Source organism: Oncorhynchus mykiss, chromosome 21 (assembly GCF_057628025.1).
Source record: "Oncorhynchus mykiss isolate SJ-2025 chromosome 21, ASM5762802v1, whole genome shotgun sequence".
NCBI classification, from domain to species: domain Eukaryota; kingdom Metazoa; phylum Chordata; class Actinopteri; order Salmoniformes; family Salmonidae; genus Oncorhynchus; species Oncorhynchus mykiss.
In genome coordinates, this window is record NC_143042.1 from 5,517,903 (window position 1) to 5,533,683 (window position 15,781).

The 15,781-nt window shown below is 45.7% G+C and overlaps 1 protein-coding gene across 1 annotated transcript; it reads left to right on the forward strand.

Annotated features, from left to right (window-relative positions):
• The first annotated feature begins 212 nt into the window (after positions 1-212).
• Positions 213-15,028, forward strand: LOC110490791 (uncharacterized). The gene is made up of 20 exons (XM_090213596.1): positions 213-595; positions 2,265-2,411; positions 2,721-2,836; positions 2,990-3,095; positions 3,450-3,566; positions 3,696-3,757; positions 4,966-5,118; positions 5,463-5,648; positions 5,857-5,956; positions 6,471-6,612; positions 7,374-7,557; positions 8,615-8,714; positions 11,916-12,034; positions 12,393-12,430; positions 12,533-12,684; positions 12,820-12,956; positions 13,353-13,447; positions 14,142-14,220; positions 14,392-14,500; positions 14,582-15,028. Exons 1-20 carry the CDS (start codon positions 526-528, stop codon positions 14,653-14,655), a joined length of 2,286 nt encoding a protein of 761 aa, XP_090069722.1. The 5' UTR covers positions 213-525; the 3' UTR covers positions 14,656-15,028.
• The last annotated feature ends 753 nt before the right edge of the window (positions 15,029-15,781 follow it).

Here is a 15,781-nt window from a genome sequence, read left to right on the forward strand (position 1 = left end):
ATAGTCAGTCAATTAGCCCACCATGTCAGCTAACATTTTTTAGATTGCTAAATTAGTTTAGCGTCCAGCTGACCCAACTTGGTTTATGGTCGAATTACCAACAGAGGCCCCATTGATCGTGTTAGTCTGTCTCACTCAGATATTATATTAAAAACTTCAAACAACTGCCCCCACCCGCATCAATGTTGGCCATCCCTGAAATAGGTCTACACAGCATGACAGAAAATACATATTATTCAATAGAACATATTTCATCATAAACAGCATAAATTGTGAATTGGATTTTCAAACAAATTTGTTTTATATTTAGAATGGGCACAGGACATGACACAGAGTCACTACACATCCCAGAATGCAGTCGATGGAGAAGGACAAGATATGATGATCTACAATTCCCACGAGTTGTTTAGATACATGCATGTATGTCATCAATGGTTAGGAAGCGCACAGAGAAACGCTGAAGAACGGGATTGAGTTGATAAAACCGGCGTGGTGTTATCTCTATGGGAATTATAATCAATAATAATGTCCCACATTAAAGCTCCTATTGTTGATACGGAGAGGCGTAGGCGGAGGTCCACGGCTGAAAGTTCAGGTAAGAACAAATCGTAAACGTTCCTTCTATCCATCTCCGCGGTTTCTTTAGCACGCGATATTCGTGCGTTTGCAACAATTGTTGTGTCGTACATAGACACAACTCTCAAGGTGCACTTTGGCATTTGTTTTGCACCTTTCATAGAAGGTTCGACATTTCGAAAAGCCTATATTTGTTCCTTGTCAGTTAGTGTTCAATAGTTAACTTTGATTAAAATCACCTGTGTTGTGTATGGGTAGGCTGCTTTCCTTAGATTTCACAATATTTAGTTTGTGCGGAGGAGCCCCCAAATATATATTTTTTTACACTTAATGTATCTAGGATAACCAGGCCTCACAGACTTGTACGTCACAGGAACGGTGAATAAACATCTGAAAACTGCTTGATCATTTGTTCAGACCCCCAGTATGTCTTTCTGTTCACAGATATTGGAACCAGATTCTGAAAATAGTTTATGGACTCTTATTACCAGAGATTGTAGGCTACACTGCACTATTACTTAAGGCAGGGTTTCCCAAACCCGGTCCTGGGGCCCCCTGGGTGCACGTTTTGGTGTTTGCCCTACACTACACAGCTGTTTCAAATAACCAACTCATCATCAAGCTTTGATCATTTGAATCAGCTGTATAGTGCTAGGGCAAAAACCAAAATGTGCACCCAGGGGGAGCCCCAGGACCGAGTTTGGGAAACACTGCCTTTTGCTACAGTAGTGGTAAGATTACAACAACATGAGGATAGCTCATTTTAAGACATGTCAACATGAGGAGGAATGCTTTCACTAAATTTGTATTTAATTGAAAATAATATGAATCTGCTTTCCCTCAGATTATGAGAACTGTGAGTCTATTGATTGACTGGCCCGTCTCATAATTGAAGTTGCATGAAGACGATGTCACATGTTGAAAAGAATCCCTTCCCTGTTCAGTTAGGAGTCTTGGGACAGTGATGCTCATCTTAAGTCCTGTGGAGATGTGTAAGCTTGGGGAATGTCAGGTCAGGAGAGAGCGCATGTTGGATTTACAAGTGATTGTTGCTCTCTGGATTTTCCATGTATGACCATTTCAAATTCTATGAATTCAACTTAGAAAACGCTGCTTGTCCTTTTTTAAAGACAAGTTGTAAAGTTATCTTGCTCCCCTGTCAAAGTGGTAAACCTCCACAGAGGCATTAAAGAGGCAACATGTGTGTGCATCATCATAGTGCTCGTTAAATCCACTAACATTTGAAATCCATAGATAATGTCATCAGTCTCACCGGTATCACTGCACTGAAGAATTGGGTGTCGCTGCATGTGACGGTCAGGAGCTTTCCGTTAGTCACGCACTGACTTGACGGGTTTAGTGCATTGGTCCTCACAGGTCTCACATGACCTGACCAACTGGGATCCAGAGTTATTCCTGATGAGGAGAAACTCCTGGCTGTAGTTATGCCATATGGATTCTGTTTGTCTATCAATGTTGAGTTTAGTTCTCTGGGGGATACCTACCTCTACTAATAAATGTATCATTTTATTCTGAACGTTTTATGCAAGTTTACCTGCATCTTCTCGGATGTAATTTGTTACCCTACACAAGTTATGTTGATGAATAAACACTTATAATAATGGAGACATTGAAGGGTAGGTTGTTTCATATCAATGTTTGTTCCTCTCTCTCGTTTGTTCCCTCAGATACCCAATGGGACCATGACCCCAGGGTCTACCGCCGTACATCCCAGTGTGACCGACTGTGTGTGGACATTGGCAGTCATGTGGCCGAGACCCCTTCCCCAGATGTCTCCCACCAATACACCCCCAAATGTTTGTCTGCACACAAAGGTGAGGCTACAGCCTGTCCTGGCAACACATACAGTCACAACCAACACTGACTGTTTGTTAAAGTACCCATGATGCTCAGTACAACCGATAGCATTGGTGTAATTTAGTTTTTTGGGCTGGCTAAGCTCTACACGCTTGGGAGAAACAATATTCATGAAATTCTGCTATATCAAATCATATTTAAATGTCCATATGTTAGTGTGTGATACTTCATGGAAGACCTCATCCATTTTTCTTGTCTTATTTTTTCCTCGTCTTGGCCGGACCATTTCATCCATTTGTTTGGCAACTTGGTGTCTGTTCCCTCAGGAGGCACCACTCCATGTCACTATGGGGAAGAGGTTTGGCAGGATGGCTCGAGCTTGAGGACCACCATCCGAGCAGAGAATGAAGTAGAGGCAAACAAACTGGCCAACAACTACAGGGTGGGTGGAGTGTTGGACACAACGGAGTAAAAAAAGCCTGGCAGTTTTTGTCTTCCATGTAAAACAGTTTTCATTTGAATGATTTACAAAATATCTCTTCAATTTGGAAGTGATGGTGTGTCTGTGTCTGGTTGTGTGTGTGCACATGTTCAGTTTGGCTTCAGAAAGTGGAAGAGTCACGTGACTGAGAGGCCCATCGAGGACAGGTCGGACATTGTGAGGGAACTGTACTCAGAGCTGAACTTTGTCAGACCCCAAGGTTAGTGTCTGTCCTCGTGCTCCTAATTCACTTGCCCCCTGCGGAACCTCTATGACGATCATTAGAAAAGGTGTGGGTCGTGTTCAGTAGTCACCAAACGGAGATAACTGCCCCCGAAACGGGGAGATACTATCTGAACATGTCCAATAAGAAATGTTGTTTTTTGTTTTCCGTGGCAACGTTTTTGAAAACATTTAGCTACCATGTGCCCCAATGAACATGACCATGGCTTGATGTGAATCATTTTTTAAATGTTTGAGGTAAAAATACTCAAGATTGCAGTGTTCTATAGATATAGAGTAGAGACTATATGTTGTTTAATAGAATACACTTGTTTTATCTCTTTGATTTCAGGTTCATTGATCACTTGTGGAAACATAGCATACTTGATTTTATTTGGATGGTGGATCTCTTTAGCCTACCTATTGGTCTGTCTCCTAATGTTTCTGACCATCATTGGAGTTCCTTATGGTAGGAACCCCTTTCATCTAATACACACATTTTAATGTTCTTTTAAATAAAATCTGTATTTATTTACGTCGGGATGACATAAATCTGAATTTAAATTCTAATATTTTGGGGTCTGGAATGTTATTTCAGGGAAGCTGTGTTGGAAGTTATCATGCTACTTTCTGTGGCCCTTTGGGAAGTCCATACTAAAGGTAACAGTTATGACTGGCTGACTATGCTCTTGTCTTGGCTTGTTCTCCATTGATTATTGCCTGGTCAGGGTGACGTTTAGCCTCGAGGAACCAGCTTGATCCCTGTGTTCATCATTCTCCTTGCTCCTCATACACCGTTACAACAACTAGGTCCAACAACTCAACAATAAATAACTAAAGACTTGAACACCCAGCTATATTCATGGTCTTGTTAGAAGTGTGTGCAATTGTCACCTCAATACTCTCACTCTCTGGGGCCCATTTTAATATTGTTATAGTCAAACTGATGCTCTTGATACTATTGCTTAGTGTTTGTTGGAATTTATTAATAAGGTTTAATAATGTATCCATCCCGCTCTCTCCTTCGCTCCCTCCATCCATCCCGCTCCCTCCATCCATCCCGCTCTCTCCTTCGCTCCCTCTATCCACCACGGTCTCTCCTTCGCTCCCTCCATCCATCCCGCTCTCTCCTTTGCTCCCTCCATCCACCACGCTCTCTCCTTCGCTCCCTCCATCCACCACGCTCTCTCCTTCGCTCCCTCCATCCACCATGCTCTCTCCTTCGCTCGCTCCCTCCATCCATCCCGCTCTCTCCTTCGCTCGCTCCTTCCATCCATCCCGCTCTCTCCTTCGCTCCCTCCATCCACCACGCTCTCTCCTTCGCTCCCTCCATCCACCACGCTCTCTCCTTCGCTCCCTCCATCCACCACGCTCTCTCCTTCGCTCCCTCCATCCACCACGCTCTCTCCTTCGCTCCCTCCATCCACCACGCTCTCTCCTTCGCTCCCTCCATCCACCACGCTCTCTCCTTCGCTCCCTCCATCCACCACGCTCTCTCCTTCGCTCCCTCCATCCACCACGCTCTCTCCTTCGCTCCCTCCATCCACCACGCTCTCTCCTTCGCTCCCTCCATCCACCACGCTCTCTCCTTCGCTCCCTCCATCCACCACGCTCTCTCCTTCGCTCCCTCCATCCACCACGCTCTCTCCTTCGCTCCCTCCATCCACCACGCTCTCTCCTTCGCTCCCTCCATCCACCACGCTCTCTCCTTCGCTCCCTCCATCCACCACGCTCTCTCCTTTGCTCCCTCCATCCATCACACTGTCTCCTTCGCTCCCTCCATCCATCACGCTCTCTCCATCCATCACGCTTTCTCCTTCGCTCCCTCCATCCATCACGCTCCCTCCTCCTTTCACCTGGATGTTTAGCCCAGAAGCCTGGTCAGGCGATGCTGTGTGAAGTTCCCTCACTGCGAGGCCATCCCAGAGGAATCTGACTCAAAGGAGGTGAAGGAGTCTACACCCCTGCTCATGCCCCCTTCTGTCCCCATCGAAGTCCCCCCACAACGGACGCGTTACTGGGTGAGTCTTGTCCCCTCGCCTATCGCCTCAACCCCTGTGTGGGCTAATATTTTCTCAAATAATATTTATGTCAAAAGTTATATCGTATGTTGTTTTCCTTATGTGGATTGCGATGGAATGTGTTTAGTTTGTTCAGACTAACAAGACATCAATCTCTAAACTCAATCGGAGTGCCTGATTGGCTGCTCTGTTTTCAAGCTTTTGCCAAGACCATTTCATAACCAGTACTTTTTCACATCTCTCCCCACTATGTCTGTGCACGTGCTTTTGTTTGTGTTTGCATGTGTGTCTGTGCCTGCTTGCTTGCCTGCCTGGTCTCCTGTGCTGTGCCCTGTTGGGTGTAGTGTCGTGTCAGTACCTATGTGTGGTTGTTGCTAGGCTACCCTCTCCTGGGGCTGATCCACAGCCTGGCCTGCTTCCTCTCCTGGATCCTGGTCTTCACCATCCCCGTGGCCAAGATGAATGCCCGCACCCTGGCCATCATCCTCCTCATGCCCCCTGAGGACGTCCACATCCACCGGCTGAAAAAGGTGGACGAGCTCATCAAGATCTTCCCCTTCCATGTGGTGTTGACATTATCACAGCCTCTGTACTTGTTACCACTTTAATCCAACCCATTAACTTGGCCCTGTGGATTTCAAATAATGGCACAGTGTTTTTTTAGAGGAATCCTTTTTCTAGATTTGGAAATGTATAATTTGACGATTGCTTTGCTATGTTTTTCTGTCTCTTTTGCAGCCACAAGGGTGTGATAGCCAAGTGCTTCTCTGTTGCTACCACGCCTTCAACTGGTACTACTACAAATACACCTTGGACGGAATCAATGTGTTCGCTGTCAGTATCCTTTAACAGACCATTATGGTTGTGATTATCTATCACCTGATTCATGCCAGGGAACTGGTGGGGGCGTTCCAGGTCGTCTTTATGCAGTCACACGGCTTAGATGATCAGACCTGGAGAAGTGTTTTGTGTCCTAGGAACCACATTCATTTGCTATAGAGATATTATGAGTTGGGCAGCCTGACGACAAAAAAGATTACCTAGAACACAACCAAGGACCTAATGGAATGACCTGCAAGTTGCACTTTTTTCCCTTGCCCAGCAGTGGTCATAATTTCTGCTTAGTGGTTCTTTACAGTGCATCACCACTTTGTTGAAAGCAGACAATCAGCAGGTTTGAGGGAATCGGTTTAAGCAAAAAGAGGTATAAAATCATTAATTTGGTTCACACAATGAGTAGTTTTTTAGGATGCAAGGTTATTTATAGATCTGTGATTCTGCAATGTAGTTGATATCCAACACAGCACTGTAGACTTTCCACTGGCGCTCCTTAAAGCAGTGTGTCCACCCAGACCTGCTGCCCCTGGTCATCACAACCCTGGTGGTCGGCTACGTGGACACAGAAAACCAGTTTGTCAGCTCGGAGGCCAAGTTCGCCGCTGCCGTCAGCTCCATCATCCCACTGTCTTATTATATCGGCATGGGCATCGCCAGGTAAGACCCCCCCCACCCCCAGTCTGCTCTGCCAACATGAACAAAGTACCAGAACCACAGTAAGAGGCTAGCTTAGAGTCAAATTGTTCTCATTGTTTTGAACAGATGTTAAGTCCACATGTAGAGTTTATATGATTCACTTTTTTGTCCAGTTGTGTAATGATAGTGAACCAAAAGTGACAGTGGTTGATGAGTCGGAATGTTTGTGGATGTAATGACGTGCTTGTGCTCCGCCGAGGCCCTCTGAATAGAATCACCCCTGAGGCTGGTTGATAGTTAAATTTGGTGGTGGTAAAATTCTGTGTTAGTAGTTCAAATGGTGCATCTCGCTGCAGTATCTCAGCCCAGAGTAACACGCTGTCTCGCTCTCTGCAGTATCTCAGCCCAGAGTAACACGCTGTCTGTCTCTCTGCAGTTTCTCAGCCCAGAGTAACATGCTGTCTGTCTCTGCAGTTTCTCAGCCCAGAGTAACACGCTGTCTGTCTCTGCAGTATCTCAGCCCAGAGTAACACGCTGTCTGTCTCTGCAGTATCTCAGCCCAGAGTAACACGCTGTCTGTCTCTGCAGTATCTCAGCCCAGAGTAACACGCTGTCTGTCTCTCTGCAGTTTCTCAGCCCAGAGTAACATGCTGTCTGTCTCTCTGCAGTTTCTCAGCCCAGAGTAACATGCTGTCGCTCTCTGCAGTATCTCAGCCCAGAGTAACACGCTGTCTGTCTCTGCAGTATCTCAGCCCAGAGTAACACGCTGTCTGTCTCTACAGTATCTCAGCCCAGAGTAACTTTGCGGTGGGAGCAGTGGTTAACGCCACGTTTGGCTCCATCACAGAGATGACCTTCTACATCACTGCCCTGTTGAGGGGTCACAAGGCCGGCACCAAGTGCTATGAGGAGATTGTCAAGGCTGCTCTCACTGGAACCCTGCTGGGCTGTATTCTCTTTATCCCAGTGAGTGGCACCTAGACACACACAGGCATCTCACTGATATACACGAAAACATTACCCTCAGACTGACACACAAACATTTCCTCAACAAAAATAGTGACTACAATATTACTCAAACACCTACTTTTCAGTGGCAATTGATGAGACTACAACTGACTAAATAGACCCATAAAACTAGGCGACTCTTTCTTCCCTGTAGCTAACCAGTCACCAGATAGATACCCCTTGCCTGGTTAAAAAACACAAGATGCTTCATGAAATGTAAAAACAGTAGCAGCTTTAAGTTGAATAGTAGAACAACAGTCTAGCTATGTTTTTCTCTCCCTTGTGTATAGAATTGTTTTTGAATTTGTAGACTCGCTCAACCCCTCGCACTTTCCCCACTGCATTTCATGGCCCGGTTATGTAGCCAACATACTAGCCACTTCTCCTTATTTTCTTCAGAGAAAATGGTTTGATTCTAGCCCTTACCGTTAAAAAGACATGACCCATAATACCTTCGCTACACATTTTACATGTATAAATCATATATCGGACCGTTCTAAAACGAGGCTACTTGCAGACGGGACTTAACCATTTGTTTAGGCTACACCTTGTTCAGTCATGTTACCTCATTAGCTAGCTATAGCCAACCACCTGGGGCACGTTCAGCAGGATGCAACGTTTTGGAACGTTCAGATAGAAATGTGCTATGTAGAACAAACATGCCTCTCTGACATAAGGGATAATGTTGGCTCTATTCATGGTATTTTTTTAATCTGCAATGTTTTTCAACTGAATGTGGCCCTGGTAACATTACCAGTATGCAAACATTTGGTGGCACAGAAAGGAAAATGGAAAGCAAACCATTTGAGTAAATCCCTCTTGCCGCTACTCTATATCTGACGGGTTAAATAAAGTTATTTTGACTTAATGTGGACCCAGCACTTGGACCAGAACTCGAACACGGGGACTGGGATTTCAGCCATAAGAGACTCTGACTTTCACTTGGCCTTGAGCACAGGGGACTTGTGACTGGAGGTTTAGTGACTGGACTACATCATGTCTCCTGTCTACCCAGGGTATCAGCATGATCATCGGGGGCTTTAAACACAGGGAGCAGAGGTTCAACAGCCGCTCTGCAGGGGTCAGCTCAGCCCTGCTCTTCATATCAGTAGGAGGTAAGAGCATGAACACATGCACAGATACACACGCACAAATGTCAGCACACACAAAGAAACACACGTGTGGACACAGGCAAGTCCCTCGAGATACACAGTCTGACTCTGTAAAGCCAGTTGAGTTCTCAGTACATCGCGCCGAGATGTACTCTCCGGGAAGCAGAAGGGTGGAGGTATATGTTTTATGATTAACGACTTATGGTGTAACGTACAGGAACTCAAGTCCTTCTGTTCACCCAACCTAGAATATCTCACAATCAAATGCTATCTCCCAAAATAGTTTTCGTCAATAATAGCCACAGCGGTCTACATCTCCCCTCAAGCCCGATACCACGATGGCCCTCAAAGAACTTCACTGGACTTTATGCAAACTGGAAACCACATATCCTGAGGCTGCATTTATTGTAGCTGGGGATTTTAACAAAGCAAATTTGAGGAAAAGGCTCCCGAAATTCAATCAACATATTGATTGTTGTACTCACGCTGCTAAAACCCTCAACCATTGTTATACTATCTTCCAGAATGCATATAAGGCCCTCCATTCGGCAAATCAGACCACGATTCCATCTTGCTCCTCTCCTCCTATAGGCAGAAACTCAAACAGGGAGCACCCGTGGTAATGACTATTCAATGCTGGTCTGACCAATCGAAATCCACGCTTCAAGATTGTTTTGATCACGAGGACTGGGATATGTTCAGAGTAGCTTCAGAAAAGAATATCGACACATATACCGATACGGTGAATGAGTTTATCAGGAAGTGCATAGGAGATGTTGTACCCACTGTGACTATTAAAACCTACCCCAACCAGAAACCGTAGATGGAGAGGAGCATTCGCTCAAAACTGAAAGTGCGAACCACCGCATTTAACCAGGGCAAGAAGACTGGGAATGTGGAGGATGTGCTCTAGCTGCGTCCTCAGAGCGTGTGCTCTAGCTGCGTCCTCAGAGCGTGTGCTCTAGCTGCGTCCTCAGAGCGTGTGCTCTAGCTGCGTCCTCAGAGCGTGTGCTCTGGCTGCGTCCTCAGAGCGTGTGCTCTGGCTGCGTCCTCAGAGCGTGTGCTCTGGCTGCGTCCTCAGAGCGTGTGCTCTGGCTGCGTCCTCAGAGCGTGTGCTCTGGCTGCGTCCTCAGAGCGTGTGCTCTGGCTGCGTCCTCAGAGCGTGTGCTCTGGCTGCGTCCTCAGAGCGTGTGCTCTGGCTGCGTCCTCAGAGCGTGTGCTCTGGCTGCGTCCTCAGAGCGTGTGCTCTGGCTGCGTCCTCAGAGCGTGTGCTCTGGCTGCGTCCTCAGAGCGTGTGCTCTGGCTGCGTCCTCAGAGCATGTTAATAATGTCCCATTTACAGATGTATTCAAACTTTTCCTATCCCAGTCTGTTGTCCCCACATGCTTCAAGATTGCCACCATTGTCTCTGTACCTAAGAAAGCAAAGGAAATTGAACTAAATGACTATCGCTCTATGGCACTCACCTCTGTCATCATGAAGTGCTTTGAGAGACTAGTCAAGGATCATGTCACCTCTACCTTACCTGCCACCCTAGACCCACTACAACTTGCTTACTGCCCCAATAGGTCCACAGATGACGCAATCGCCTGCACCCTGTCCTGTCCAATCTGGAGCTATGCATACCTATGTAAGAATGCTGTTCATTGACTATAGCTCAGCATTCAACCCCATAGTACCCTTCAAGCTCGAGGCCCTGGGTTTGAGCCCCGCCCTGTGCAACTGGGTCCTGGACTTCCTGACGGGTCGCCCCCCGGGGCCCCACAAGGGTGCGTGCTCCTGTACTCCCTGTTCACCCACGACTGCGTGGCCATGCATGCCTCCAACTCAATCATCAAGTTTGCGGACGACACTACAGTGGTAGGCTTGATTACCAACAACGATGAGACAGCCTACAGGGAGGAGGTGAGGGCTCTGGGAGTGTGGTGCCAGGAAAATAACCTCTCACTCAATGTCAACAAAAATGAGATTGAGTAGCACCCCGCTATCCACATCGATGGGACCGCAGTGAAGAAGGTGGAAAGCTTCAAGTTCCTCTGCGTACACATCACTGACAAACTGAAATGGTCCACCCACACAGACAGTGTGTGGTGAAGGCAACGCAACAGTGCCTCTTCAACCTCAGGAGGCTAAAGAAATTTGGCGTAACACCTAAAACCCTCTCAAACTTTTACAAATGCACATTCAAGAGCATTCTGTCGGGCTGTATCACCGCCTGGTACGGCAACTGCACCGCCTACAACCGCAAAGCTCTCCAGAGGGTGGTGCGGTCTGCCCAACGCATTACCAGGGGCAAACTTCCTGGACACCTACAGCACCCAATGCCGTAGGGATGCAAAAAAGATTATCAAGGACATCAACCACCCAAGCCACTGTCTGTTCACCCCGCTATCATCCAGAAGGTGAGGTCAGTACAGGTGCATCAAAGCTGGGACTGGGAGACAGAAACTGTTTTTCAATCTCAAGGCCGTCAGACTGCTAAACAGCCATCACTAGCACATCAGAGGCGGCTGCCTATAGACATAGATTAGGAATCACTGGACACTTTTAGAAATGGATCACTAGCCACTTTAATAATGTCCCGTATCTAGCATTACTCATCTCATATGTATAAACTGCACTCCACAATATTCTACTGTATCTTAGTCACTTAAATTCTGTTTACATATTGCATCACCCATCATGTATATACTGTATTGTATTCTATACTACACAACTGACTGTTCAACAGCCATCTCCAGCACATCAGAGGCTGCTGCCTATAGATATAGATTCACTGGCCACTTTAAGGAAATTAAACTCTAGGCACTTTAATAATGCCCCCGTATCTTGCATTACTCATCTCATATGTGTAAACTGTACTCTATACTATTCTACGGTATCTTAGTCACTTTAATTGTGTGTAAATATTGCATCACCCATCTCATATGAATATACTGTATTCTATACTATGCCACTGTATCTTAGTCCAATGCTGCGCTGATATATATATATATATTTCTTAATCCATTCCATACTTAGATTTACGTGTATTTTGGGTATATGTTGTGAAACTGTTAATATTACTGCACGATCGGAGCTAGAAGCACAAGCATTTCGCTACACCCGCAATAACATGTGTATGTGACCGATAAAATGTGATTTGAAGTCTGAACACACACGCACATCTACGAACAAGTTCACACACTTTGTTCTGTCCCGCAGGCGTATTTGCCCCAACCCTGTTCTCCAAGGCCTACGGTAGCCTGGTGTGTGCGGGCTGCTCCAGCTCTCAAGCCAACACCAGCGGGCCCTTTACCTGTATGGACTGCCACTATGACATGGTTAGTACCTACATCTCCTGTTCGCCTGCTGCATCATCATTATGAACTATTACATTGACTGTGCTGCTGTGACGCGTCTCTGGGTCAAATAATACTTGAACTGCACTTGATTGAGCGTACCTGGCGCAATGGAACCAATGACCCAGTGGCCAGAAGGGGTAACCCGAACCCATCCATCTGGTATTCCAGACAGGCTTCATTCAAGTATTTGATTGAAAACCAGTATGATTTGAAGCCACGTCTGTAGTGTCGTGACTACTGCGGAAGTGTGTTATGATGATGTTGTGAGGGGTGTTTGTGGGTAGCCCCAAATGCTTAAGCATGTATTAAACTAAAGCCATACTATGTTTCTCAACAGAGTGGAAGTAACGAACCCTTATATCTCAGACATATTGAGTAAGTTCCAATAAAACACCCATTCTGTCCCATGGTTTGTTGGTGTTACCAGTCAGTAGGTCTGCTGCGCTGTAGTTACTTGCTGTATGGCTTGTTTTCCAGGCCTCTGGTATACACCATCTCCGTGTTGCTGCCCTCCGCCTACCTGATTGGCCTCATCTTCACCCTGAAGACCCACTCCCACATCTACGACATCCAAGTCAGTGACGTGCACGACCACCACCAGGGTCAGTGCCCACCGGGGGGCGCCAGCGGTGAGCTCACCAACCACAATCGCTTTTCCCCATGAGTTCTAAAGTGTTGTGGTGTTGTGGTTATATAGTAGACAGGAACTGGAATGTGTGATACTTCATTGTATTGGTTTCTAATGTTTGTTTGTGTGTGTGTAGGTGGTCACGGTACTGTCCACTGGTCCAGGTTGAGGGCTCTGTCTGTGCTGATCATGGCCACGCTGCTAATGGCTGCCTGTGCCGACCTCACCACGGAGCACATCAAACCCATCCTCGACCACTCCGCCATCTCCCAGGTACGCCCACACCTGAGCCATGTTCATTAGGCCACAGCGTAGAAAAATGTTGTGCAACAGAAAATAAACATTCGCTTTTCTTATTGGATAGGTTCAGATGGTACGTCCCCGTTTCACTCCATTCTAAACCTCTTCCTTCCTTTTCATGCCTATTGACCAACTGAGACCAAACCCAGGGGAATATAATATAAAATGTGTTTTAATTGGGTAGAAAATGTCTCTGGAAAGCTCATTATTGAAAGCCGCTGTCATTTTATAAAACTGAATTTTACACGCATGATGCAACCTGCTGTTTAGGATAAGCATAAGGATAGCCAAACAACTTTTAAAATGTGTTATGTCCTGACTATGTAAAGGCTAGTGCAATATGTCACTGTCTGTCATTCATTTCTGCAGTATTTCATCGGCGTGACCGTGCTGGCAATGGTGCCGGAAATTCCCGAGATCTTCAACGGAATCCAGTTTGCCCTGCAGAATAACATCAGCCTCAGGTAAACCACTATCAAGCTCTGATACTGCGTTTTCACTCTCCTGATGGATCTTGTCTCGTCATGCATAACCTAGTATCTCTAGACAGACCGGTTGCCTCCCGCAATGTACCAATGTTCAAGCATACACTGTACATAGGGGCAGCAGGTAGCCTAGTGGTTAGAGCATTGGGTCAGTAACCGAAAGGTTGCTAGATCAAATCCCCGAGCTGACAAGGTAAAAATCCGTTCTTCTCCTGAACAAAGCAGTTATCCCACTGTTCCGAGGACGTCATTATAAATAAGAATTTGTTCTTAACTGACTTGCCAAGTTAAATAAAACCTAAACCAACGTCAGTTTGGCAGAGCGGAAAGGGTGGAGTTGAGCACCGGGAAATCCGTCCAGAACCCTGCCGTAAACATTTCTGGTAGCTAGCTTGATGGAGCTTGTGAAAGATATTTTACACTCCCGATGAGTGTATTTCTCCAGTGACTAGTAGCATTACAAGCTGACAACGACCACTGACTGGCTGTCCGCCTCTGTCATGTTTCCAAGCCCCACCTACCCAAACTCATCATTTGTTGAGAGACTTGTCTGTCTGAAAATCACCCTTATCGAATTGGCCATGAAAATCTGACATGATTCCCAGAGCAATGCCGTTGCCCCCCTAGGCCTGGGGTTTCTGAGAACTGTAACCTGACATTGATTTGTCTGCAGCTTGGAGGTGGGAAACTGCATAGCAGTGCAAGTCTGCATGATTCAGATTCCCTTACTCATCTTGTTCAACACTTTTTATGTAAGTCATTTTAAATCTTTATCTGCATTGTGATTAATTGCATCAGACGTGCACTTTATCAATATAATTGTCAGTATCTCACTTGTTTCTGTACATAAAGCATCAGGTTTTGATCGTAGACTGTAGTGGTCAGAGTTGATCTCATTAAACAGGATTCCATCTCTTTTCCAGGATGTGGGATTCGTGCTCCTGTTCAGTGACTTGCATCTTTGGGCCAGCATCTTTAGTGTGATTGTGGTCAACTACATTTTCATGGATGGCAAGTCTGACTACTTTCAGGGTAAGTTGTTGTGCTTGGTTCGAATTGCTATGCCGGATATCACGGATTAGAATGAATTCCGAACCTCTGTTTCCTTTCCAGGGACTGCTTTGGTGGTGGTTTACCTCATTCTACTGGCGTTGTACTTTTTCGCCCCATCACCCCACGCCTGTTGAGCTGCTCTGCAAAGAACAAACTTCAACTCCTAGAGTCCTTTCAGTCACTATTTACAGGAGCTGCTTTGTTTGTGTTAACTATTTCGATGCCATGTCATATTCATAAGGGCTCGCAGCGGGAACTCCAGGTAGTCCCTCTCTGTTGCAATCTGTTTTCTTCCTTTTGTGCCTAATGAACATGACCCTTTACCTTTGGAATTATTTGCATTATGACTTCCAAATTAACATTCCTATACTGCACATCCGGGGTGTATGTGAACTATATGTAGGAGATGTGTTTTCAGTAGGAGTTTGGTAGATTAAAATGCATATGTTAAAGCAGGGTATGTTAATATTGAATTTATAAAGTGGTCACAATTGTGCTTCACATTCATTGGCCTTTGGTTATTAAGCTGGATTCATATGGACCAAAAACATCTACACATGGTGTAATGCTAGGATTTGTATGGACCAAAACATCTACACATGGTGTAATGCTAGGATTTGTATGGACCAAAAACATCTACACATGGTGTAATGCTAGGATTTGTATGGGGAAAAGTACACATTTACTGCCACTTTCTTGACCTTCCTGTTCTGTTTTCTATTCTTGTGATTTTATTTTTTGCAAAGTATTGCATTGGATAAGGTGCAGCCAGGGGCCTGTTGCACAAAAGTAGAATTAAGACATCCGGGATAAATGACTCAGCTGAGCTCAATGAAGCCAAAACATGTGCGTCCAGGCTTAATTGGTTGCACAAAGACCAAGCCAGGATGAGCAGACACGGATTCATTAAGCCAGGTGAAACCAATCCTGGATAGGTGCGCGCTCACGGCTCACTCAAATAGACCCCGCCACAGATCACAGATTAACTGATTTACCATGGCAACTAGAGCCGCGTACTTTTCCCCGTCGGAAGCACAAATCCTCATGGAGGCATACGAGGAGGTAAAAGATATAATTAAGAAGAAAGGCAACACCGCCACAGTGATAAAGCAAAGAGAAAAAGCGTGGCAAAGTATTGCAGACCGCCTGAATGCGTAAGTAGTGCACAATTACACACTCACCGCTCCGCTGAAACATCACAATTACAATTCAAATATTTAATTCACATCTCCAAAAATGCAGTTGTACTGTAATTATGAA

Excerpts from the sequence above, each read along its gene's own strand:
- LOC110490791 (XM_090213596.1), top strand. The coding sequence starts at position 526 with ATGTCCCACATTAAAGCTCCTATTGTTGATACGGAGAGGCGTAGGCGG. Across the intron at positions 596-2,264 it reads GTCCACGGCTGAAAGTTCAG|ATACCCAATGGGACCATGAC; the intron begins GTAAGAACAAAT and ends TTGTTCCCTCAG. Across the intron at positions 8,715-11,915 it reads GCTCTTCATATCAGTAGGAG|GCGTATTTGCCCCAACCCTG; the intron begins GTAAGAGCATGA and ends TCTGTCCCGCAG.